The sequence below is a fragment of the Rhea americana genome, unplaced genomic scaffold (genome assembly GCF_003343005.1).
Source record: "Rhea americana isolate MKP2758 unplaced genomic scaffold, rheAme1 scaffold_243, whole genome shotgun sequence".
NCBI classification, from domain to species: Eukaryota; Metazoa; Chordata; class Aves; order Rheiformes; family Rheidae; genus Rhea; species Rhea americana.
Window position 1 is genome coordinate 558,498 of NW_028186361.1, and position 27,524 is coordinate 586,021.

Genomic DNA, 27,524 nt, shown 5'->3' on the forward strand with positions numbered 1-27,524 from the left:
TTTTTGCCCATTTCCTCTTGTCCTGTCACATGGGACAAGTGAAAAGAGTTTAGCCCCACTCCCTTGTCACCCTCCCTTAAGGTATTTGTATACACTGATAAGATCCCCCTCAGTCTTCTCTTCTCCAGGCTAAACAGGTCCAAATCTCACAGCCGTTCCTCACAGGGCAGATGCTCCAGCCCTCTGATCATCTTCGTAGCCCTACACTGGACTCTCTCCAGTAGCTCCATGTCTCTCTTGTACTGGGGAGCCCAGAACTGGACACAGGACTCAAGATGAGGCCTTACCAGGGCTGAGGACCTCGACCTGTGGGCAACACACCTCCTAATGCACTCAAGGACTGGGTCTTCCTGGCCACAAGGGCACATTGCTGGCTCATAGTCAATTTGTCATCCACCAGCACTCCCAGGTCCTTCTCTGCAGAGCTGCTTTCCAGCAGGTCAGCCCCCAGCTTGTACTGGTGCACAGGATTATTTTTCCCTAATTTACAAGCTGTCAGATACAGAAAGAACTTTAGCCTTGTGCCCTTTCTCATTGAGTGCTGGGTTACTACAGGGACGCCAGATTTGCTAAAAGTTGGTTTGTCTAGACTTTCAAAAATCACTGCAGTTTTCTTCCATACATTTCTTCCATACTATGATGCAGCAAGTTTTCAACAGAAATGCTTCCCAAAAGTGATAAAACATGAAAAACAAACTGGGCCTATTGCAGGCCTTCCCTGCGGTGCTTGTCTCTCCTACCAGAAACCAACAGAAGAATCTTCCCCTTCTCGCCTTGTGGCAGCTCTTAGTCCTTTGGCCTCAGCCAACAGGCTATCATAAACCATATCTGAAAAACGGTGGGGATATAAAAGGGAGGTTGTTTCAGTAGACTGTTTTGTTTTGCAAAAACCAGAAACTATCGCATGTCTCATCACAGAAATATTTATATAGATCCCTTCTGGTCAGAACTTTGTTATGTGCATCATAACGAAAATGGAGCCTGCATTTCCTCTGATTTTCCACATCATGAAATGCAGTCTCTCTCTCCCATTTCCTATAGAACACAATATAGTTGGTGAGATCCAAAGCTGACAGAGGCCAAAATAAACAGCAGAATTGCAGGCAGACCTCTCTGCCAAGGTCATTCTGTCATGCAGTTTAAAACAATGGGGAACAAATCATTTCATCACTAAAGACACAAATAAAAAAATACAGACTGATGTGACTGAGGTACCAGGAGTGTTCAAGAAGGGAAAAATAAACAACTATATGGAATGAGACTAGTTCACAACACAGCCTCTACAGGATTACAGTTCCTAATTTGTCTTCTGTCTCTTAGTAGTTGCAGATTGTCATCAATTCATGGTGATGTAAATAAAGCCAGAGAAAAAATAGTACCACAGATGGGAATGTCATTGTTGGTCACCTCTGGGCTTGCTTTTCCTTCCAGGTGTGCCCCTGGTTACTATGGAAACCCCTTGCTAATTGGAAGCACTTGTAAAAAATGTGACTGCAGTGGCAACTCGGACCCAAACCTGATTTTTGAAGACTGCGATGAAGTGACTGGCCAGTGCCGCAACTGCCTGCACCACACCACAGGGTTCAAGTGTGAACAGTGTGCGCCGGGTTACTACGGGGATGCCCGATTCGCTAAAAACTGTACAGGTATTGACTGTAGTTTGGTATAGCGTAGCACAGCAAAACTCAGCACATCACAGTATATGCACTACTTAGTAGAGATACTAAGAGCAGCCATCAGGAGGACTCCTGTGGCACTGGGAATTACATTGTGCTCCCCACCACCTCTCTAGTGGGATCATTTAGACGCCTGTTCAGCTGAATCATTTCCTGGCACTTTCTCCCTCTTTCCATTGCCTATGAGGAAGTCTAAGACTCCAAACTCCAACATCTCAATCAAACACCTGGCAGAATGAATGTAGGCATTGCTGTGTCCTGTATCTTGTCTTAGGTTGGACTAGATGATCTCCAGAGGTCCCTTCCAACCTTACTGATTCTATGATTAAATGAGGACTCTAAACTTTCTTTTAGGCAGAGACTTCACCACTGTATTTGTTGGTACCCCATGCTGTACAACACACCCACTCAAACTGATGGCACTTGAGGATCTGAAGGCATTTTTTAGGGGTACAGTTCTGACCAGATCCTAGCTTCATTTCTTCTTGTTTTCACCTGATAATGTGCTGTGCATTCTCCATGTAGCTGTGTCATCTTGTTCGTTACCATATTTCCACCTCTGCAATGACTCGAGTCCCAGTGGTTGGTAAGGTGCTATCCAGAGGAGAGTTACCTATACAAACCTACACAGAGGGGTCACAAAGACCTACAGCCTCAAAGACACTTATTCTTCTAATTTACAAGATGTCAGATACAAAAAGAACTTTAGCCTTGTGCCCATTCTCATTGCTTCGGCTTCTGGAAGCAGAGATTTCACCTTATTTCAAAGCACTGAGGAATAGCCACAGCTAAAGTCATAATGCAGGTGCTCAGACCTCCAGGCTTCCTCCCAGCCACTCTCCTGCGGGTTCTTCCCTTAGGGAACAGATCACAAAATGGAGGAGATGGCTCTCTCCTAGCTCTCAGCATGGCTTGCGGGTCACAGACAGCCAAGGCAGGCACCCAGCCTGGGGACTGGAAGTGCTGGAGTGTTAAAGTATTGGGCTATAGGCCTCAGCATCTATAGTCCTATATGTCTTGACCAAACATGCTTTCTTCTTGTGACTCACTGTATAATGATTTGGGGGATTTTGTTTTCTACTAATTTCATATAAGGTGCTAAGGAGTGTTTGGAGACCTGTAGGATGGAGGTTCTGCAGATGCTTTCGACTCAAGTGTCTTTTGTGCTGCTGTCTTATGCAGTGGACTGAATATGATGGTACTAATGGTCTCTACCAGTTTTATTTTCCTATACTGTGACAGCTAGAAGTCAAGTGACTGCTCTGAGATGTAATTCACACTGCTAAGTCAAGTGCCTAAATTCTATTTACACTGAAATGGCAGAGCTGTTAACTACAGACAGTAATCCCAAGTGCCAGCACGCTGTGCCTAGGTATGCAGACTAGCCAAAAAGGCAAACACCATAGGGACTAGTATGCCCTCGCCTGGTTTTAGGTGCCAAAGGCCTGCAATTTAACATCTCTGTGATATTAACCTTGCAAAAGCACGCCTTGTTCATGCAACTCACTGTTTTATTCATTTTACTGGAGATTATTTAATTGCAGTTCTCCCATAAAGAATGACAGGATCTAGTTTCTGGATCCTGAATGCCGTCAGGCAAAAGATACGCACCCAGCCACAGCAACGGTGCTCTGGCTGTCTGCAATAGCTCTTCAAACAGTTTAGAATAGTTTGGCCAGAAGTCTGAGGATTATAGAGCATTTTAAGTGTCTAAGCAAATTACACAAGTTGTATATTTGGAAAGTGTTTCTGAATGTAGGGTACCTAAACTTAAGTAAGTAACACTTTCATCACCTCAATATAATTTGGGTTTATGTCCTTAAGGAGTTGCAAGAATTAGAGGCAGAATGCTTAGGTATTATTTACATTTCTGAGATAGAGTTTAAGTGGGATTTCATGGTACACCAGATTTCTCTATATAGGTTTTTCATGAAGACTGTAAATCAGCTTGGTAATCCTCTTCATTTGCAGATTTTCTTCTAGTATTTGATCTTTGCCAAATATAAAAAGTACCTGGGAAATTGAGTATGTTATGAAAGGTGTATCCTTTCTCTCTTTAAGAGTGAATTCAATCCTATCATTGACTATAGTAAATCCTGATTTTGATATGTTGCGTTTCAGAATTACACAGTTTTAATTTCATCTTCACTTCTGCTAAAATTCAGAATATAGATATTTCACAAATGGTAGCTGAACAGAAACACTGCATAAAAATGTACATGCTTGGTCTATCTACCACATAGAATGTTTATTTAAACACAAAGTTACCTACATCAATCAGAATATCCATGATATCCAAAACATTCTGGTACTTAACAAGGCTAGCTTATACTTCATCATTTTGGAATAATTGGGAACTCTAATTTAGGAAAAATTTGATTCTGAAATAAGACAAATATCTTCTTTAAAATGTAAAAATACAAAAAATGAAAAGAGCGTAAGAAACTGAGGGTTTGTGTACATGTCTGTCATAAAGCACCTCACTGGGTACCCAACAAAAAATTTTAGGAGAGTGAAATCAGCTCTATCCAGCTAAGATAAGCTTTTCTTTTTTTCTAGCAAAAGATAAAATCTGTGTAGAGGTGGGTAGTAGTTTTCAGCCTCTTTTCAATACATCCCTTAACTATATGGCCTATAGTCACACTTCAAAGCTTTTTACAAATGTCCCTCAGAAATAAAGGTAAATTTAGAAGATGTCTCCAAGATTAAGACAGAACATCACTGGAAGTCTAAATTGCCCATTAAAAATATGGTACCTTCTAAACAAAAAGATGAAAAATTATCAGGCCTGCTTTGGAAATGAATTTATTTTAAGCATTTTTGTGATAAAGAAATACATATCCTGTTTAATATGAAGATGCAATTTGGTTTTCTTGAATATTAACCTAATCCAAATTTTAATCTTATTCCTGTAATCTTGCCAATTATTTTTTGAATAGCCTGAATCCTGTTGTGTAGGTAAAGGCAGATCTCTGCTTTCAACTGAGACTTTTCTGTCATTTCTCAACAAAAGAAATAATAAATTAAAACATTGTAGATCCAGGAGCTAGGAGACAGCCAGGTTGTGGAGACATGCAGATTGTGGAGAGATCAAAATATCCTTACCCAATAAAAGTCATAATCAAATTCTGTTTTCACACTAATACAAAAACTGAGTAATTCCACTGGCACCAGTTCAATTACACAAAATTATTCCAATGTTAGTGCATAATGGTAACTTTGAAGCTGTATTACACATTTTCCCTGAAAATTCCCCGAATGTGCAATGTGTAATGTAAATATAGGGGTAACTCATAGAAAAGAATGAGTGAGCTGCAATAAAGTGCAGTGAGCAATTTTGTTACATGAGATTCTGATGAAATAAGAGCAAAATGAATTCCAGATAAATCTCTGCTGTTCTTATGTGCTACTTGAGCTTTTGTTTTTCTATCAAAGAGTTCCTGGAATATTTTAATCTTTAAATAATATATCTTAAAAGGCCAATTAAAACTTTAAAGAGACACTTCAGATTAAAAATTATACTTTTTAAAAAGCCACTTGTGCTGGTAGTAAAAACATAGCCTAAAAACAATGTAAAACCTCATTTACTCTTCACTGTAAGTGGTAGGAGATATTTACTTTTTGATATGCTCAATGTGATGATGGAATTGGAGCCCATTATTAATCCTTTCTAAGTTGGAAAGCTTATTAAACGGCAGCCTGATGTGGTATTGAACAATTCCACAGGCCTTTGCAGATGTATAACTAATAATTAACTTCAGTTGTACTGTTTTCCTTTGCCCATCACCTAAACATCACTTTCTCTAGACAATAATGCACAATGACTCAACTGGACAACCCTGGTCTCTCTGCTTTTGCTTTTGACCAGCTGGGAAGGCTGGAAGAATCACAGAATCACACAATGGCTGAGGTTGGAAGCGACCTCTGGAGATCATCTTGTTTAACTGCCCTGCTCAAGCAGCATCACTTGGAACATGTTGCCCAGATTGTATCCAGATAGCTTTTGAATATTTCCAAAGAAGGAAACTCCACAACCTCTCTGGGCAACTTGTTCCAGTGCTCTGTCACTCTTATAGTAAAGAAGCTTCTCCTTATGCTAAGATGGAAATTTCTGTGTTTCAGTTTGTGCCCATTGCCTCTATTCCTGTCACTGTTCACCACAGAAAAGAGTCTGGCCTCATCCTCTTGACACCCTCCCTTCAGATACTTATACTCCCTCAGTCTTTTCTTCAGGCTGAACAGTCCCAGCTCTCTCAGCCTCTGCTCATATGAGAGATGCTTCAGTTCCTTCATCATCTTAATAGCCCGTTGATGGACTCTCTCCAGTAGCTCTACATCTCTCTTGTACTGGGGAGCCCAGCACTGGATGCAATACTCGAGATGAGGCTTCACCAGGGCTGAGTAGATGAGCAGGATCACCTCCCCCAACCTGCTGGCAATGCACCCCAGGATACCACTGGCCTTCCTGGCCACAAGGGCACATTGCTGGCTCACAGCCAACATGTTGACCAAAACTCCCAGGCCCTTTTCTGCAGAGTTGCTTTCTAGCAGGTCAGCCCCCAGCCTGTACTGTTGTGTGTCATTATTCCTCCCTAGGTTCAGACTCTGTACTTCCCTTTACCGAATTTCATGAAGCTCCTCTCTGCCCATTTCTCCAGCCTGTCAAAGTCCCTTTGAATAGCAATAGCAGAAGTCAGTTCAGCACATACTGTTTCCCATCTCATATTTATGTGGTCTAATTCGCCTGCAAGCTCTTCATTTCAAAGGAAACCTTTTCCTATACACATAAGGAAAATTCAGGCTCAGAAGCCCCTGATTTTGGTGTGAGCATCTAGGCACAATTCTACATGTAATCGTTTCATAAGTGTCTGCAGGGAAAGGTTGGTTGTACATTTTCAAGATCACTGTTTTAAAAAAATCCTTTCTTTTTGCTGCAGCATGTAACTGTGGAGGAAGAATGTGCGACAGCAAAACAGGAGAATGTCTAGCAGACAGTCCTGAAATTTCTTCTGGAACAGACTGTCCAACCATCAGTAAGAATATTATTAAGAGAACCCCAAAAATGAATATCACTCTTGTATTTAGATGCCTACATATATGACCTTAAGAGCTCAGTTCTCACATGGGCTCAGCCCTTGGAACTTGATCCTGCAGGGCACTTTTACACATTAATATGTGCATTGCTTCACTGACGGTGTATTTAAACTTGTGTTTGCTGGCTTGAATGAGTACGTTCATACATTCCACTCTGTAATAAGGCCTGAATGCTTAGGTACAAACTGCGGAGCATTAGGTACACAAAGACACTCCTCTAGACTTTGAGGCACAGGGCTTGCCAAAAATATATATATATATTCTGGAATATATTCTGGCCCTAAAAATTGCCAACCATGTCATCTGGGCTATCTTACATATCAGTTCTGCTCTCCTACTTTTGTGCACACCTCAGCATAAATTGTTGCTGTTGCCAATCTGACATATATAAATCAATCAGTTGCTTTTCCATAATCTCACCTATATGAACTATAGGAAGCCTGGGGAGTTTCCAATAGCACTATGTTGTAACTATGTGTAAACATGGATTGTTTAAAAATGCTAGTATAATTATGTCTATGGTATAATGCATACCACGTAGCATGGGTTTCTAAACCAGTTCCCAAGAAACAGCCATGGCAGTGAAAAGCGGTCATGTGCCCAGGAGCACAAACAAAATGCAAACATTTGGGAGCTGTTGCAATAAGCAACACTAAGCAAAAGTTTATGTAGGAAACTGTTTCATGTTCATCTAAGACTCTTTATATTTAGTAGTGGCACAAACGTCACTAAAAATTAGATGGTATTAAAAGCATTCAGTAGGTACAGGGATACAGTTCTATGAAAGCATAATCTAAACATGTTATGACTGTGCTTTTAAAAGTTGGCTCCAAACTGCATAGCGAGCCAGGAGTCTGGCTGCTGTACATCCTGACTTCTCATATCACCAAATTATTAATACAGAGTTTTGGGTTGTAACAAAATTAACTTTTTGACCCCAATCTGCTGGGTTTTGGGCTACAAACATACAGAGCCTTTAGGGAATAGCCAGGAAATGCCTCATATCTCTCTCTCCCTACTGATTATGAAGCCGCCTTGACTGGCTCTCAGACTCGTCCCATATGGTGCTTTTCAGCTGCAAGCATCATGACTGTACTGTGGGACCTGGCAAGCGGGCAAAGGAAAGTGAAAGAAAAATGGGTATCCATCAGTATCCATCAATAACAAAAAGAGGAAACCCCATGGGGCAAGGGCAGTAGAGAGTAAATTTAAGAAGGAAAAGAATATTTATTTTTTAACTGACACAAATACTAAAAGAAAAATGTCACTCTTATCTTTTTATCAGGCTGCGATAAATGTATTTGGGATTTGACCGATGACATCCAATTAGCAGTTCTGGCTATTGATGAAAGCAAATCAACTTTACTGAGCATTTCTACAGGAGTTGCAGCTCACAAACGCTTGAATGACCTCAACCTCACTGCCACCCATCTCCAGGTACAAACACTGGTGAAATTTTATTTTTCTAATGTAACTTTATTCTATGAATTGCTACTCGTTACACATATATTTCAGTTCCTGCTCAGTATTACTGAATTCTTATATCACTCACATGGTATTCATTAGAGAAAGAATTTCCTATCCATTACACTAGTTTTGTTTTTGTCTTTTGCCCCACACAGGTTGCAATGTCCCAAAAAAAYGATCATTCTGTACTTTGGACCGTCCAGGTCGATGATGTTGCTGCTGAAATGAATGATCTGCTGGCAGACACAGCAATACTTGATGAACAGGTTTGTGTATAGCCTTTTGACAAAGTACTGAGGGTTTCAGGTTTGTCATATTCACATTACGGCTTAAGAGGTTCACCACGTAAGGGTGTGAGTGCCCCAAAAGATGCTTGAGAGAACTTTGTATTTTTGTGGAACAGGAGCTAATTGAGCTCTGAACTAAAATGGTAAATGACCTATCAGTCTGTCTCCAGAAAAGGAAAGATACAGGGCCAAAGTCCATTGAATGTAGTCAGAAGTTTGCTACTGATCACAAAAAATCTTCCCTCAGGATCTGCACTCCTACCTTACTCCCTACACCACACATACAACATTTGATCTGACATATTTCAACTTCTGAYTTCTAATTAAGTAAAGTAACCAAAATTAAAGTAATTCAGATTGACTTTGGTAATGTTTGCATTGTATCGATTTTACATGTATGCTCTCATAAAATTTAAATTAACCTCAATTAGACACTTCAAATTATGTTACAAAACTGCCAGTTCAAATGGTTTTTCAGGTACCTACTGAGCTAGAAGCCTGATCAGCACTCAAAGTATGTTTTAACACAATTATAATCATAAATGTGACATCCCACATTCAATTGTCAGGCTATAATATTAAGGTTATCTGCTCTCAGTGCACGTAACACTTTCACTGCACCCTAGAAGAATACTGTAATGAAATACATTAAGAGACAAATTAAGGTTCAGAATTGCTGCTCCTCTATTTTAAACAGATATTATTAAGCATCTTTCTGTTGCTGAGATGTATTATGTGTATTAGTAAGATACATCAAGCTATATTAGCACCAGTCAGAGACAACTACAGTTTCACTAGGACTAGAGTATATTTCATGTTTATTGCAAAATGTAAGATCATATACTCACTTATCAATTCCTTCACAAGACAAATTAAAATTATATTGTAGACTAAAAACTCAAATGTAGGAGCAAGGAGGAGAAAAAAAGGAGAGACAGAGACAGAGACAGAGACAGACAGMGAGTAAAAAGGACTATACAGAGAAATGGAAGAGAAAATCTGAGTTTTGGTGGGTTTAATAGCACTTACTTAATGGAACGGCGCTGCAGAATTGCGCAGAATTATACAGACTTCAGAAGAAAAGTTTGATTAAATCAGCTCCTCCCCACCCCCAGCCTGTACTGGTGAAAATCTGGCAGTACTTACATGGCCTCTAGGTCCCACTATGTCATTTGTAGGTTGTAGGTTAAGGCATTAGGTTTTCTAGGAATATTTAATGAATTTGGATAATGAAGTTTTGTCATCTTCACTATTATGCTGTGTATTTTTCAGCTCATTCCACAGTTCGACCTTCCCTGAACCAATAAATTCAGCATTTCCTGTGGTCTTTTCTCCCTAGTTATTTATAAAGCTTGTTCCATGGGAATATCTATGATTGCTTGTAAAGGCAGGAATATAAAAGCCCCAGACTCTCACAGTGGAGGGAAGACCACAGTAATAACTTTGCACATTGCCCTTTTTGTTCTTTTCAGGGTACTTTCATGGAAACTGGGTGCTCGAGCTTTGAATGAATCTTGCAGATTTATGCTGTGTCTTCCATTCAGAGCATTTCAAGTGCACTTTGCCATGCCTCATGGTTCACTGGAGATTCTGATTTAAACCATGAAAATAGAGTGAATGCACAAATTGTAGGCAATTCTTTCTGGTAAATGAGAATAGTAGATGTGATCTGTAAATCCGTGAGTCTGCTTGCAATGGGATTAGAGTAAAACAGCATTTAGTTCTGAATACTGAAAACTTGCCTGAAATCTGGGGAGCCAAGCATCTTCCCTTCATAGGCTCTTTGCAAATTCCAGGTGAAGTCTTCAAATGTCAGTGGGAATTTGAGGGCCAGTAAGAGCAATCCTCATTCACGTTTTCATGTTTCCCATCAATCTCATGGTAATGATATTTAAAGGCAAATATTTTTTTTTTTTAAAAAAGAGCAACAAGTTGCTTAAAATAAGTAACAAATAACAATGACAAGCAACAAAGCAACCCCAAGAAATTGTGATAGCAATAAAGCAATATGAACAGAAAATATACTGCTCACCCTTCAAAGACTAAAATTCAGTTAACAAACAGAAATAAAATTAAATTCTTTCTATAAGCTCCTATATTTATTTTCTTCAAATATAATTATATTTCTGTCGCTTTTGCATCCCCTACTAAAGCCAGGCCCCCTCCCACCGCCAGGCTGGGCCAGGCAAGCTGCAGAGCGCCTGGTCTGCAGATTTTCAGCTCTCTCACTGGTTTCAGGCGCCACCTGGTGCTTCTGCAATTGCAAACCACGTTTAAATGGGATATTTCTGGGTTACCACAGCTGCTAGAGCAGTTACTGTCTGCAGCTAAAACACAAAGAGCTATGGGGCCAAAAGATGAAAACAGATTTCTCAGCCAAGTGCACAATTAAGCAAGCGTTAAGTGTGTATGCCAACAATCAAATATCTTCAGGATTGCTAGGTGTCAGGGCACCCCAAAATTCAAAATTAACTTTCCAGTGGGAATTCTCTTTGTTGCAACCCAATCAAAACTTCACCACTAGCAAGCATGTGATGAGGGCAGACGCACACACACTCACACAGCGCAGCAAACATTGACAGCACAGCAGTCATCTTTTTTCTCTTTCCTAAGAAATAGAAGTGGAAATTAAATCTAAGAACTGCTAATGTCAATGACCTTTTAGGAAACATGGTAACTATGACATGGTAAATTTTCATCCCCTTTCAGCCTCAACTGATGCCTCACCATATAACCTGTTTGGAGACCAAATAACCTTGTGACCATATGAGGGAACTCAGAGAACAACTTCAGATGCAATATGATAAGAGTGTGGCTGAGCTCTTCTAAGCATATTGGCTCCTCATGCTTTTTCTGAAACACTGATCTAAAAACAGTTGTGAGCTTCACACCTTATTCTTCAGTCTATATGCTTACTCAGGAAAAGTAATACCCAGCAAAATCGAACAGGAGAACACCTAGGAGACTCAGCAGATGGGAGTTTTACAATTGTGCATAATTTATGGCAATTTGATTGCAGCAAATGATGGATAAACATGGGATAGATTTTAATCTCTCATTCTGCAGTTCTGAAAATACCAACAAGACTTCACTTCAAACATCTTTGTAAATACTACTTTATATGATAAATAGACTTTCATATGTTCATCAGGAGAAAGCAAAATGTGTGTTTACACTGCTCATCCCCACACATACATATGGATCTGAAAAGAAATCTAATCTCTACCTCACATGGTTTATTCATAGGGAAATAAGGCATCCAGCAAAGGCCTACTGGTACAGAAGGAAACCATAGCGACCAACAACCGTGCTACTCAGCTTGTGCAACAGCTCAGTAATATGAGGGATAACATCCAAGGTAAATAGATTTCTTTATGGTTCAGCTCAATGTCAAGCATATATTAATGAAACCTCCAGCACAGCAATTTCACAGCACCTGGGATCACTCACAAAGCAACCCAAACATTAGGTTTTTACAAACTCAGTGCCATGATGAAAAGTTGTCTCTCTTAAAAGATAAATGACACCATGGGCTGACATGGGCTGACACCCAGAACAAGAGCTGCCTTTTCTTTCTTCTTTCTTTAAAAGAGAAAAAATAATAATAAATAGATTTACATGTAACACTTCAAGCTAATTCAGCCTGTAGCCTTTGATTATATGACCACTTGCTCAAGGAATTCACATTCACTTGTGTTAAAAAAAGAAAAAATAAAGAGTTCATATCAGATTGGGGTTGGATGTTGGAGTCACAAACATGAGCATAGGATGGGACATGAAACTGCTTACTGCCTTCCTTGTCAGCTGACAGAAGCAAGTGCACTTTTCCTATCCTGCTGATAATTAATGAAGGCCATATAAATAAGCTAGATAGATTAAAAAAATAAGAAGTTTCCCATTTTGAACCCAACACAGTCACTGTTATCTCTGTTTAACTCTAGTGATCCCACTTGTGAGTTTTACTTTAACCCCATTTTTTATCTTTTAGCAAATTGTTGCTGGGTAGGATTGTGCAAATTCACATGCCTTCATCCTGATGCTTCTAAAAACAGCAGGATATCAAGTGGTAAATAATTCAGTGAACATTCTGCTTCCCCATAAATACTGGTGGCAGCTTTCTCCCTAAGCTTTTTATTGCCTCGTCTGACTAGAATTTCCATTTAAGTTTAGGTCTAGTCACATCTAGAGAGCATTAGAGATTAGCTGTTGTCCTCCTATACTTTTTTTTTTTTGGTAGTAAAATGTTCTGACAACCTGTCACCTATTGCCTCAGTGTCCCACTTATTGGTGCACATGATGTGAGGGGATGCAAACAAAACTTATAAAGACCATCTCTGGGCAGCACACAAGAGCAATAAAAGCATCTCAAGAGCTAACACAAATATCAACACACAGTTTCTTTCCTAACTGTAAATGTATGCATTTTATACAATCTCAGTTGAAGGATTTTTATTTTGATTTAGAGCCTGAGAGACTATTTGCATCTTCAAGAATTTTTAGTATATTATATATCAAAGAATAAATGACCACAGTGAACATCTAGCACAACTGCACTTAGAAAAGGTTTCCTAGTCAGAGATGATCATCTGGAGTATTGGTGACACATCATTTTGCACTCTATATAAAGATAATTAAACTAATTAAATCTATTACAGCCTATTGTTCTGTATCTACAGAAAGTAATAAAACTCCAAAGGGAATGCACTCAGAAACTCCCCTGTCCCCTGTGCACCTGCACAGAGGCACAAAAGCCTCTGTTCTGCCACAGAGCCTCCTGATAGCACCCAGCCCTTGACAAAGCCAAGGCTGTACCTGCCACCAGAATAGAAAGATTCACAGTCAACTGAGGCTAAACAGATCTTTTTCAATTAATAAAAATCTTTGATTAATTAGGAGACCCTTAAAATAAACCTCATTTTGCTATATAAATTAATGTAGATGATGTACTAGATCACACTTTTCCTTCTCAGGCCTAGTCACTGCTGATGGCCTTCATCTCTCTTGCTTTTTTCACTGTAAATTTTGCAGCTTTATGTCATTGGCATTAAAGATCTTCAGTCATTCATGAGGTGTGAGGAGGTGCAGGGGTCTGTGACATTCAGAATTTGTAGAGTTATCACCTTTTACGCATTTATCTCCAGTCCCAGGGATCTCACTATGACATTCCTATACCATTATTGAAGAGGTAACAGTGCTCCTATTTGGTATTAAAAGGTTGAAAGTGTCTTCTTCCACATGAGACCTGAGCAGTTCTGACACAGAGCAATTATTGCAAGCTCTGTGATAACTTGCAATGAGGAGTTGTTACATATTAATTGCATTATCCTAGCTGATCATTATCTCCATGCATACTTCAGCCATTCCTTCAATGTCAACTAACTTTGGTTAAGTTAACACATCCTGTCACACAGTGGGAACAGGCTGAGACTATGCACACAAAAAGTTACACTTCTACCACCTCCTTACACCTGTGATGCTAGATCATGTTTGATGTTCTGCCCATCCATTACATTTTGTTTCTGTAGTTACTGAGCACAAGTGTCAGCATGAGCCTCACAGACTGTATGTCACCAACAGTCATTGGCTGACCTGTGTGGATAGTGCTTTTGTACTGTCAATTTTTCGGGGAGGGGAAGGAACTACAGAAGGCAGAAACATGTTTTGTTTGGGATCCAAATAGCACAAGTCAGGCTGAGCTATTGTAGAGGAAGCAACATCTGTGACTGTGAATAAAGAGTTTTTGTTAATCCAGAAAGCAGTTGGAGAGAAGTGGGTGAAAATGAACTCCACCATGGTCAAAATTAATCCCCTGGTGTTGTTGCTGTAGAAGGTAAGCCACTTCTACTCCCTCTACTGAAGGGAAAGTGCATGTGTGCGCACATGCACACATGTGCTCCAGGATGAGARGGAAAAAGAAATCCATGAAACCACTGCTAGTGATCAGCTGTTGCTCAGTATGAGAAAAGCTTCACTAATGAACTCAGGAGCCATCCAGAAACTGCACAAAAAGACAGTCTGCCAGATAATCAGTTGTGGCATTGCCACAACTGCCCCTCTATTTTTTATAAATATCTTATAGATCCCTAGTGCTGGCTTTGCCAGCTCTGGTTTATCCACAGAACAAGTGAACACAAGCCAAAGCTATTCACATCATAGGAAATAAAGGAGAAGGTGATTGGTATTTTAGACTAGAGAGTGAGAAGAGGATGAGCTTTGTAATGTCTATATTAGAAGTGGGTAAACTCAGTTTTAGATACATCACTCCAAGGATCCAACAGTGTCTTTTGAATCAAGACTGAAACTTTGAAATAATACCCCACTCCAAAGCAGCTAGGCAATATCAGGTCAGAAGCTATATGTTTCCTCTTTAGGATCCCCCAAACTTTTTCAGATGGACAAAGAGATTACTTCAGTATCCTTGCTGATGTTGGTATTTAATAAACATCACATTTTGTGGCAGCATTTAGAAACTACAATCCTGGACCAGAGCCCCAGTCTACACACCACAGTACTCAGAATAAAAAGATGATCCCTGTCTGTAAGAACTGCCAAGCCAAATAATGCACATAACCCATGCCTGCTTGAATTTCATCCTCTTCTAATGATACCCTACATATGCCAGAAAGTGTGGCTTGTTTACAGGTTTAACTGTAAGACTAGATTAACCCTAGTAACTATCTACTATAGAATTATGAGATAATTAAAATTTTCTTTTGCTGTCGGCATAATCTGGATTCAAAAAACAGTAAGGGGACTCCAAAATGTTTACTTCACTGTAGCCACATTGGATTGATCATCTATTCCTTTTTCCCTCAGAAATCAGCAGCAAGATGAAATACTATGCAATTCAACAAGAGCTGAGCCCTGAAGAAATTGCCCACAAGCTGAATGTGGCTGAGGAGATGCTAAAGGAGATCAAACACCGTAAGCCGTTCACTAATCAGAGGCAACTTGCAGATAAGGAGGAAAATGCAGCAGAAGAGTGTGAGTTTTAAATCTCTTTTTCGTTCATCCATACATCTATGCACAGCTGGCACACGCTGGGCAGTTCTGGGTACGTTACTGAACCATGGGGAGGATCAGCAAGTGCTCAGCAAGTACTACCGTGCTGGGCAGCTGCAACATACAGTTCAAAAGAATGTAAGACAAAGTACATGAGATCTGTGCGTCTGTAACAGTCTTTTGTCGTTAATTCCTTGGACAAGACGCCAAAGAGATTAAATAATTCCTACTCCTACTGATTAAAAAAAAAAAAAAAAAAAAAGTGAGAGATCAAATCTGGGAAAGAACAAGAAAGTGAAGTCTGAAGAAAACTATTATCTGCCCATGTGAAAGTAATACAAGACTCAGTTCCTGAGCCTACTTCACCATGAGTCCCTAACTTAAACCACTATAATTCTGCTGATTGCAGGAAACTGTCAAACATTAAACAAATTTCAGGGCTCCTGCTGGCTCCCTGCCTTTCCTAACTTCACTAACAGAGCTTGGGGAGCCTGCAGTGGCATGGCTCTGAGGGATGAACTCGCTGAGCCACACTGCAGCAGCAGCAGGTATTGCTGTTTCCAACCGCCTCCAACTCTCTGCAGGCRCTTGCTGCCCCCTTGGCAGAACGGACAGAAAAATGTGTGTGTCTGCATGTCTGCACACTGCAGTGCCTTAGCAATAGCTGCTGAGGAAGGCAGGTTTGTGCCAGGGCTGGGTGCTCGTGTGAATGCATCCATTCTGCTCTGCCAGGCCCGTGATGGGGACAGTAATCTCCAGGAGAGAGGTAACAATTACTGGGATGGGAAATAGTGGTGGCTTCATTTTCACAGCTGTTTGCTCAGTGAACATGAGTCAGAGCCCTAACACAGTAAGGACTGTCTTCTCCAGAGCAGACGGGTTAGCCGTGACAATGAAAAAAAAAATTAAAAAGCAAGGAAAGCCAAAACTGATTTCATTTAGAAAAAGCTGCTTGTAATTTGAGAGAGGGGATTAGTGAGGCTAAAGTGAGATACTAAAATGAGACACTGAATTCCTATTCAAAAGAGGAAGGAAATTAAAATGTAGGTATGTGACGTAAGTAAACTCTCAAGTGGGCTGTTAACAAATGTGTTTTACTGATCCCCTGACAAAGAGCAACAGAAATTGYTGCATAGGTAAGTCTTGTCAGAAATCCAGGTTTTGAATTAATTTGGCCTCTGACTTTTCTCCTAGTRCTTCAGGAAGTTGAAGAGTTTCATGAAAGGTACAATGACACCAGATCTCTGGTTTTGGATGTGCTGGAGCAGCTCAGCGAACACGATATGAAACTGTCAGACCTGGAGGAGGCGTTAGACCAGGCACTTGGCTACATTATACAAACTGAGGACATAAGTAAGGAAAACATAGCCAATCTTCAAGAGCGTGAGGTATTATGCAGTATATTTATCATAAGCATTGTCTGTGAATCATCCATTTTTACTGGTGTTTAATATAGAAGACTGCAAACAATTTGGATACAGGAACCACTAGTATGATAAAAAGTTACTTGGACCGCTCAGCAGGATGAGTTCAACACTGCAGTTCTAAGTTGTGGAAATAGCGAGTGCTATTATTTCTTGACAGAGTGACAATAAACACCAAGTTTTTGGTATTTATTGTCATGGCATGAGTCAGTGGGCCAAGGGAGAGATTGATATGAACATTCAAACATAGGAGAATGTTTTACAACAAAACCCAAGAAGCTCAAAATTTCAAGTAGCATGGCCACTGTATATACTGTGGTGGGATCATTTTGCATATTAAGTACTCGTTTATAAAATGGAAGGACTTCATGCTTACAAAATTATACTCTAATAAATCATTATTTATAACAGTTCTGCACTGCATTCCAGACCTGGGCTATGACTGGCTTCATGGTGCCTCTTCCAAACTCTCTCTGCCTTTGTTTAGGAAAAAATGATTGCTCTTCCATCATTAAGCTCAAATCCATTCTCTAGCTGCTTCACAATATCTTGAAACTAGGTTTCCTACTTGTTGAACAGCTTAGCTATAGGACTAGTTTTCCCTTAACTTTTTGTTCAGATGAATAGTTTCAGTATTTTGTACAAAGTAATCATGGAAGAGGAAAGCTCAGACGAGTTCTGTCCCCTACAGCATGGAAGGAGTGCACATTTGCCGGAGGGAAGGATTAGGCTCAAATCCTGTCTGGCTGATGAGGAAATTGAACTTTAGGGTCCCTTATCCTGGAAAATAACCTAATTCATCAATCATATAAAAAGATATTTCTTTCTCTTTCCAGCAGTTCTATGATCCTTACTCTGTTTTCTTCAGGTTTATTTCAGCAATGGAAAACCAGAATGTCTCAYTCAAAATTGTTTCTTTTTCATTTAATTTTTCAGCAAGRAAAAAAACTGAAGAACTTTTGGGACCATTTCAAACTGTTTCATTTCAATGGCTGAAATCATTCGGATTCTTGAGAGGAGAGGTTTAGGGGACAGTCTTATGATCACTAGTACAATCTTGCAAATTCACACCAACCGCTCAGTTTCAAAGGGACCATTGCTGAACTTTGAGTAGCACTAGAAGCTCACGCTAATGTGGAGGTCTAGTAATTCAATACCGAAACTGGGCATACTGTTCTTGTGAATTGTTCTACAAGAGGCTTGGGATCCTTATGTACAGTCTCTTCTGGTTTTCCTTTGTTTAATAATTATAGTGCAGAGCTGCAGCTTGTCTCCTATTTATGAAGTGAAGCCTGAAGTATGCTGGATGTCGTCATAGTTGTTCACTGTTTTTAACCAGTTGGATTTTTCATTATTCCTCACAATGGAGGCAGATGCTGTACCAAAGAGAATGCTCACATTAGCTTTACTATTGTCAAGGAAAAGACATCTTCACGCTGCAAATTTAAAAAAAAAAAAAACCCTCCAGAACAAACTAGTCTCCAGGCCACCATGAAAAGCCCATGTCTAATTTGTCTCTATTGGCAGTGCACTGAATGATGCTTTATTCGAATAATTGCTCAGTCTGTATTATAAAAGGAAATTAATTCCTATAAATAAAAAAAATTTCTTTCCCAATGACAAGAAAATGTGAAGAGTCTCGTTATAATATGCAGCTACTAGAGAYGTCTGGGAAAAAACTTGGGCTTCCAATTTGTCTAAAATGTATTTAGTTTATCACTTTATGTTTTGAATTAACTTTAATAACATGACAAAAATGGTAACACTGTCTTTTAGCAATTCACAGACATTTTTGGATGTGGGTATATCTTTTTTGTAGAAACAACATGAGAAAATAAAAGAGCAAGAAAATGAAGTGAACAGCATTCTGCTAAGTGCCGCAGATATTTTGGCAGGATCACAAAAAATCAACTCAGAGTTAAGCRAGCTAATAAAGGTAGGTGCCTCAGTGACTTGTTTAAATGATCCATCTTGTTTTTTTGAACTTTTATAAAGTCATATGTTTAGACCACTAAACACAAGTCTTTTTTTTATACTGCTTCACTGAAATACTGATAAATATTCCCCAGGAAAAGTATAAGTATTTCTGCTGAAAAGCTTTGCAATTACATTTTACTGCCTCAGAAGAATATGCATCGTAAAGACACATTACTGTAGGCACACTTGAATGAAGGACTTTGCTGTGGACTTCTCAATTATTTCCTTAGAAGGGGCTGCCGAAAGGCCAAAACAAATACTGACTGTACTATATGCTTAATACTGTTGTTCATGCCTGCTAGTGAGCTTAGGATAAGGTTAAAGAGCCCAGATCTCAGTCTTATAAACAGTGATCRTTAGAGTGTAAAACTTAAATGTAAGCCCATTATCTTATAAAAATCCTCCCTCCTGTGAGACTGGAGATTAGAGATTCAGTGTTTTAAATGAGACAAGGTAGGAAACTTTTAAAAGATTAATCATTCCCATGATTTTCTGGTCTTTCTTTGAAAAAATGGAGCAAATAAAACTGGGGTTTTGCTAACCAAAACTTGCTGTTTTACCAAATCTTTTCTTTTATATTAAAATTTTGAGGTAGTTTAACACAAATGAAAATTGTCCARATACACGTATTTTTGGCCATTACTGTTCAATCCTATTTTTAGCATAAAAACAAATACGAAAACTATTCTTTTTTCTTTGAAGAAGTTATTTGAGAAGCCAAAAAAGAAGACAACCATCTTCAAGAATAATCATCCCTGTGTGATTAAGCCATGTAACTTTTTTTCTTATGTTTTCTGCTAAACAAATTGCTACAGTTTATTGATTGGGGTTCCCCCTTCCCATCAATAAGTTTACACACAATACACTGCAGGGAAGGAAGCAGTTTGGGAAAATCATACATCTTACATCCTCATTAGCAATGAGTATCTTCACACTTTACTCCTTCATCCTTTTATCCTGTATATTGAGGCCACTATTACAGTCCTCAGACTGTGAGGACTTATCAGGAAGATTGTATATCAGAGAGGAGATGCATGCAGGCCTATCTGGTCTTCTCCACAATAATTTTATATAAAGAAGAAGTACGGCTACAGCAAARGGATACTACATCTCCTTGCCTATACATATACTGAGGTAGTATTCAGGCAAACTCTTATAAATCAAATTAATCCARTAAGTCTTAGCTTCAGGGCTCTCTCTACACAGGGAGATGGAAACAGGGCCAGGGTCAGTCCTCCACRGCATGGTACAGCTCTCAAAGTCATACAGCTAAACCCTCTGCCCCTTTCCAGCAACAAGTCYCCTCCAAATCGTCCATGGGCACAAGCACTGCCCCAGGCTGCTTCCAGAGAGGCAGGTTTAAGGGAGTGCTGGCTGGCCAGAGCTAGGGACCAGGGACCATGCACTAACAAGGTCAATCATTCGACACTATGTAAGCTTGTCCATCCCAGCAGCATTAGTTTACTTGCATTGATACAGTTTAGAAGAYTCAAAAGCTAATTTCTGGCCTGCAGTCTTTACAAAGAACATGTCAAAAAAAATATATAGTTTCCATCTCCTAATTTAATATGAGTCACAGCAAGGGGATTTTGCAAAGATCTAGTTTAATYACTCTACCTATTAGCACTTGACTCCAAAGGATAGGCATTGCCATCATTCTGGAGCAAACATAAAGGATGCTAATAYATCTCTCAATTGTCTATCTTTTGTATTTTATTCACATCTCTTTAATATCTTTATGTAATTTATGGAATTTTGGCTGATTTTTGTCTTCCTGTACTTGTCTTGCCCCATTCGCATTCATTAGACAGCCTCTTTTCAATCTTTCCTCTTTTTGTGTTAAAGCATAAAATAACACAATAACAATATAAAAGATAAAATTAAAAATAGTAATTAAAATATAGATTTGTTTCTTACAATTTTCATCTTCTCTTCCTTCCATATATTGTTCAGAATGCGTCAGGGTTCTACGCAGAAATAGATGGAGCGAAAAAGGAATTGCAAGAAAAACTAGCCAATCTGTCTCTGTTTGATGATGATTTGGTAGAAAAGGCTATGCATCATGCCCACAACCTAAGAAGACTTGCTGATGAGCTGGATCGGTAAAATTTAACTTCAGATAACTTTGTTCATACAAGTGTTACTGGTTGAGCAGCTGGATGAACATGAAGACAAGCAGAAACACAGTGATATTAGATATGCTGTCTGTAAATAAGTGTTAAACAAATCACTGTGAAGAGATGTATGGGAGGAACTGTCATGGTCCAGAAGAGCAAGCTGAACTTGAGCTAGGCAAAAATCTGTGAATATTTTCAAAGAATAAACAAACATATATCTTCCGTGATTTTCTCTACTTTCTAATTTGACACATTCTCCTCTTTCCATAACAAGAGAATAGAAAAAGTAGATTGCTGAGAAGTAATATAACACTGACAAATGTAAGTGGGGTTTATAGGAACGGTTCATGTGAATAAGTTCACTCATATTAAAAACATTCAGCAATAGGGACCAAAAAAATGAGCTTTGTGATCATTTTTGTTCAAGAACTGTTTTACAGCTGAAGTTAGTTCAGGTACTCAGTGGATCATGACCCGTAAAACTAGCCCACTGTAATATCAAAAAGCTATTGTAAATTTTCTTGTTTTGCTAGAAGATGATAAATACATGAGCTTTCCTCAATTTACTATAGTCACCTATAGACAAGTTTGAAATATGACTTTATTTGCAACAGTGTTTACACACAGAAAATGACTGCTATAAATGATTTCTTAAAGAAAAACATTCATCAAATTCTAAAACAACTTACATTATTCAYGGGCATATGTTTTTGTAAGATAAATTTTTAATACTCATCAATATCTCATCTAAATACCATTTTTTCTTAGTATTAGTATGCCCTTGATGGGCAAGTAAAACAGAAAAATAGACAGTTTTCTTGTATAAAATTGTAAAAAAATCTGTTCTATAATGCTAAACAAACTACAGATAACTTAAAAAACATGCAGTATGTTCTGTCTGAGGTCAGCTAAATGTGGGAAGTGGGATCATTTGAAAGAAAATACCCATAGAGCTAGCCTTCATCTCTCATAGAAATAATTTTAAAATGACTACTAATTCCTAGTGGCACACGAGGAATTTAATAGAAAGCAAACAGAACTAATTGTGAAGTATACAGATGGAAATGTGTTGACCCTTTATTTGTTGAAGAGATTCTCCTGTGGTGAAACTTTAATCTTCTAAAACATTTAACCTGTCTTCAAATCATTTTTGTTTTATGGCTTTGCTTTATAAGCCTGTTACGCTTTTATTTAATACAATTTCYTCTTTTGTCTTGGGAGGAATATAGTAGGAAGCTTTTGAAATTCTTGCAACAGAACTGAATCTGGAAGCGCCTCGGTCTGCAAACACATAGAAGTGAATACGCATACATACGAAGACATCTTCTATATCCTCTGAATTCTGTTTATCACTAAATATGAAACCCAATATAAAGTTACTAATAGCTGAAGGCTGAGCCCTAAACCAATTACTATTTTAAATCCCTCTTGAATACCTCCTCTCAGTTAAGGTACAAATCAGGCTCTACCATCCCAGCACAGCTATCTTACATTTTTTTAACCTAACTTWTTGTTAAGTTTTATGACCAATGGGCATTTTCATCTGGTCCTTCCCTTCCCCATGCCCAGTTACTATAAACAGCTCRGTGATATAATTCTCATGGTTATTGACACACACAGGCCCTTTCATCACATCCAAGGCTGATCCCTACAGTAGGACAACTGTTAGTCAATGAATTTACGGAATATCTAATCTAGATTTTAAAAGGATAAAAGCTCAGCAACACACCTGTTGCTGKTCACATAAAAGTTAATGGCAAAATTTACAAAGTTAAACCGCTGGAAAGTGCTTTCTACCTTCAGTTTTCTTCTGCTTCAGATTGACATAAATGATCATACACAAAGAAATTATGAGAGTACTGCTTAAGCCAAGTATATGTATATGCGCATGTGATAATGTAATCAGAAGTCACAGAAAATTTCAAGTTTCAAATTGATTAATTTGGTTTGATGTTGTCCTCTTYTTCTTCTCCTTTTAACAGGAATTTGTATGGTGTTGATACAAATGGGTTGGTCCAAAGAGCAATAAATGCCTCAAATGTCTATGAAAACATTGCCAGTTATATTGAGGATGCAAATAAAGTTGCATTGTCAGTGCTGAACACAACAAACCAGGTTAATGATGTAAGTAATTTTCATATCAGCTTTTACTTTGCAATGTCTTATGGGCTTTGGATGCCTAAAGGTGAAGAAAAAACRAGATCTAGATTCACCAACAGCCATAAAGTTCTCACTGCACACCTTGCTTCRTTCTTTTTTCTTGAAWTAGCTTCTGCCTATCTAAATTCCCMTATTATTCCAAAAGATGAAATAGATTCCTCCTGTCCCAAAGTGATGCTGCTGCCCTGTGCTGTCACTCAAATTGAGGCATTTCTAGGAATGCCTGGACAAATCTCTGGCCCTTTAGGAACACTGATGTGGCATTTTAGTGCGCTAGTCCTCGTACTCCACACAGCACAATGTGGCAGGAAAGGTCAAGACACCTAACAGAACCACTACTGTTTCTCATACAAAGTTAAAGTGAAGCAATCACTACACTTGCATGCTCAATGCAGTGATACGGACTTTTTTCCTCCTATGGCCTTGTTGTTCTAAAATACTTCATATCTGTTTTTATATCATCATTTCCTTTTTTAAAAAAAGCTACAATTTAGTTTATGGAAGGGATAGGAAGAGGAATTGGTTAGATTACAGGATTAGCTTATTATATGGACTACCCGCTGCTGGTATGGGTTTAAAACGTGACATAATGTCAGGTCTAGACACAAACATACTGTGTTTTATCCTATTTTAATTCAGAGATGATGGTCAGTTGCTTAAAAGAGGGCTGATTTGCACACAGACATAGAAGCAGAGTGGAAAAAGGCCTGCCCCACACATCAGAAGAACTGCATTCCCCCCRGAGGTGATTCTGGTCTCAATATCCCCAGCACACACAAGACCTTTCCGAGAGCTGAGCACAGGGGCCTGAGGAACCAAGAGATGTCTCATCCAGCCCTCTGCTCACAGTGTGCTTCCAGGACTGCCCATCTGTTCCCTACTTAATGCACATGTTCCTCATCYCTCTGAGGTGCCAGTAAAAGTGAACAGTCACAGTGCCTAATGTGTAGCATGAATATCAGTTTGGCCACATTGGAGTCGAATACTAAAGAGGACTTCTGTGTTTTCTGCATCTTAGTTATTCAGTGTAGCTGTCTGGAAAGCATATATTTCCTTAAACTTTAATTGCAATCTAAAGAATATGCGCTTTTCAGGCATTTTTTTTTCTAATTCAGTTGCCAGTCATCCATGTTGAGAAAATGAAACTGCAATGACTTTGTACTTACATTTATGTGAGACAGTATGTTGTCTACAAATAAACATAACAAAGAACAACATTTTGATACGTATTATTCTTTCTTTTTTGAAACGCACTTGTAGGCTGTAGTTGGAATGGATACTCAGATCATTTACCACAAAGGTAAAAGTGAAGAACTTCTCAATCAAGCGATGGAGCTACAGCAGGCAGCAGATGCCAGTAAATATACATCCTTTCTACTTTTCCAGTCAGTTATAAGTCATATTAAAAGAGATTTCAAAAGCATATCACTAAGGCAGAATTGTTGCTGTAACAAATAGTGTACTGATCAAACTTAGCATACAGAGTATTTGAAAAGGCCAAGGGCACAGTTTGAGTAGTTCTTGTATTATCCTGCCAGCTGCTGAAAGTTTATTTCATTTACAAAAGAATCATTTCAGATACAACAACTCTTCAGATACAACGACTGTTTAAATACCTGATCCTACAAACAGGTGTTGACAGGTAGATAAACTCAATCAACTAGTTTAAAATCAATTCACAAGAATCTAAGTGCTCAGAAAGATGGATTTATCCGTGAAGGATAATAATAAACAATTTTGACATTTTCTTCACTGAAGGTGAATGAAAGATTTGTAATGCTAGAAATGTCCACTTCAATTTTCAGGACCTCGTGAGTTCCTTAAGCCTTCTCCCGTATACCTGTTGCAGCTATTCTCGGCAGTTCTGGTTTAGTAGAGAGCGATGATGGTGACTGAGACACAGATCTCCAGATTTTTCTGAGGTGCTCTGTGGCAGGTCAATAACAGCCATAAGCTGCAAGGTTGCTTTTCAGTTTATATTATGTGAAGTCAACATTACAAGTATGCGCTATATTAAAAGAGGCCATGGTGTACTGTCTACACCGTATTAAACCCATAATAAGATAACTTTGTAAGATAAAATATACCTATTTTAAATGCCTCTTTGATGCCATTCAATTATACTTCTTATTCCTCCCCCACAGGTAATAATTTMATCATTGCGGACACCAGCCAGCATGTTAATGGAACTTTTGCCAGAACGCAGGCTCTACGAAGCCAACTGACGAGAGCCATCACAAAAATGCAATCAGCAGAGCCAGGACGTAAGAGGAACTTTATGATTCTTCGCCTTAATATGCTTAATAGCATTTTTTTTTTTTGTCTTTGCAAATGGCCTATGAAGTTGATACTAAGATTTCAGTCCTGAGGAGATGTAAAGGAATTTGACTGAAACTATGAGACCTGATCAGAACACTTACAGCTTTAATACATTCATGATGAAATTGTATACTTTGCCATCTGAAATTATTTGCATTCCTGACCTCTCCTTACTACAGTTGTCCTCTSCCATGTTATTCTCAGTATTTTTACAGACTTGTAGAATCCACAAGTCTGTGTATTTATTGCATTGATAAACAAAATCTAATTCACATACACATAACACCTGGCAAGTAGAGTATTTGGGAGGTAATAACTGGCAATGTTCAATTACAAGATTTCACCGTAGTTTTTCAAAAACATCACAGAGCATGCAACAAGTATGTCCTAYGGTGTAGGGATGTCCACAGTAGACACAGTCAAGAATTTTTATTAACTTTAACTAAGAATGGCTGGGAATTACTTCCAATAAATTATCACGTGAAAAATGCCACAGTTTTACAAATACTGCAATTGGTAATTTCAAAAAAATAAAAACAAAATGTACTTACRAAAAAACAAAACCTCTTCAGTTTCTTGGATTTTTCTACTTGAAAAAAAGCCTTTCATTAAAAAATGATAACAAAAATGTTCATTTTCTTTTTAAAAAATCATGGAAAGCAATGGATTTCTTCATCTCTATTCCAAAGCCATTGGTTATATAACACACACTAGAATCCAAGAGTATTGAAAAGACATAATTGTAAGAATCTCAAATGATAATAAAATGAGGATTTGATAAATTTTAAGAATTAATTTAACAGTAGACCATTGGAAGTATTGAACATTTTCTGTAGAATTAAAAAGAAAACCAAATTACCGAAGTTGGGTAGGTTCYCATCTTGTAGAAGGTCAAATCTCTTTAGTTTTCGCACTGAATATTAGCTATAGCTCACCTGCTTCTTTGGTAGAGTTCACATTTTCATTCCCTATGTATTTTGCAGTGGAAGCCAGACAACGTTTGGAGCAAGCTAAACTGAAGACCGCAGAGGCAGTAAGTGCTACCATGACARTAACACAGGCTACGACACCCATGGACGAGAACGTGAAGATGTGGTCTGAGAACCTGCAGGACTTTAAACAMAGTTCATCAGCGTATGACAAGGCCGTGCACTCAGCTGGGGATGCAGGTATTGTGACCTGAGTTTTACTRTTCCTTAGTGTTACCAGGGCAGGAAATTATAGCAACATCATGTTGCAGGTATCATTTATATCCATTGCATTCATTGCATATTATCTTATAGATTTAAGTACCGGAAAACATCTCTAAAAGTAGCAGCTGCCTAAATAGAGACTTGACTCTATTCTAAAACTTCTAGATATTTGGTCATTTCCAAAAGTGCTAGGGGCTGAAGTCTTGCTGGCTTCAAAGTGATTACTGGAAAAGCTTGTAAGCATCACATTAATTCTTTTTTATCGTTATTATTATTTATTATTATTATAAATAATAATTTATTATTATTATAAATAATTAAATTGAGGGGAAGGAGAAAAATAGATGAAAAATGGGAGGGGTTGTTATGAAAAATTGAAGGTAAATAAAAAGATAAAAAAGGAAACTGAAGAAGACTACAGAACTTAAATGAAAAGGATAGGAAAGAATGGAAAAAGAAACAGGGAGAGTTAAACAGAAGTGAAGTGACAATGGAGAAAGAAGGAAAAGAACAATTAGGAAAGAAAAGAATCAACCTAGAAGAGAAAATATCCAGAATAAAAATTGCTTACAGCTACCAATATTTATTGTTCAATATACTGCTGGCTCTGCTCAAGAGTCTGCTTACTCCCATCAAAGTCCAAAAGTCGTAAAAAATGTTCAGCTAGGTGCACGAAGTACCTGCCAATAATGCTATCATGGCAGCAAAAGCCTCTAAGCYGGCCAATMCAAACTGCCTTTAAATAAAACTTGCACCTGAGTTTTGTAAGGGTAAGATGCCTTGGCTGCGCAGTYTGTCTGAGAACGCT

At 38.5% G+C, this 27,524-nt stretch overlaps 1 protein-coding gene across 3 annotated transcripts in view; it reads left to right on the forward strand.

Moving 5' to 3' along the window:
- LAMA4 (laminin subunit alpha 4) overlaps positions 1–27,524 on the forward strand; it is a 107,652-nt gene that overhangs the window by 48,604 nt on the left and 31,524 nt on the right. For all 3 annotated transcript variants that reach the window (XM_085306632.1, XM_085306633.1, XM_085306634.1), the window contains 13 exons: positions 1,432–1,646; positions 6,614–6,709; positions 8,056–8,207; positions 8,393–8,503; positions 11,771–11,882; positions 15,341–15,508; positions 16,721–16,914; positions 18,770–18,886; positions 20,881–21,029; positions 23,027–23,168; positions 24,465–24,561; positions 25,349–25,468; positions 26,507–26,692. In XM_085306632.1, coding sequence (XP_085162758.1) covers positions 1,432–1,646; positions 6,614–6,709; positions 8,056–8,207; positions 8,393–8,503; positions 11,771–11,882; positions 15,341–15,508; positions 16,721–16,914; positions 18,770–18,886; positions 20,881–21,029; positions 23,027–23,168; positions 24,465–24,561; positions 25,349–25,468; positions 26,507–26,692 — 1,859 coding nt within the window. The remainder of the gene's footprint in view (positions 1–1,431; positions 1,647–6,613; positions 6,710–8,055; positions 8,208–8,392; positions 8,504–11,770; positions 11,883–15,340; positions 15,509–16,720; positions 16,915–18,769; positions 18,887–20,880; positions 21,030–23,026; positions 23,169–24,464; positions 24,562–25,348; positions 25,469–26,506; positions 26,693–27,524) is intronic.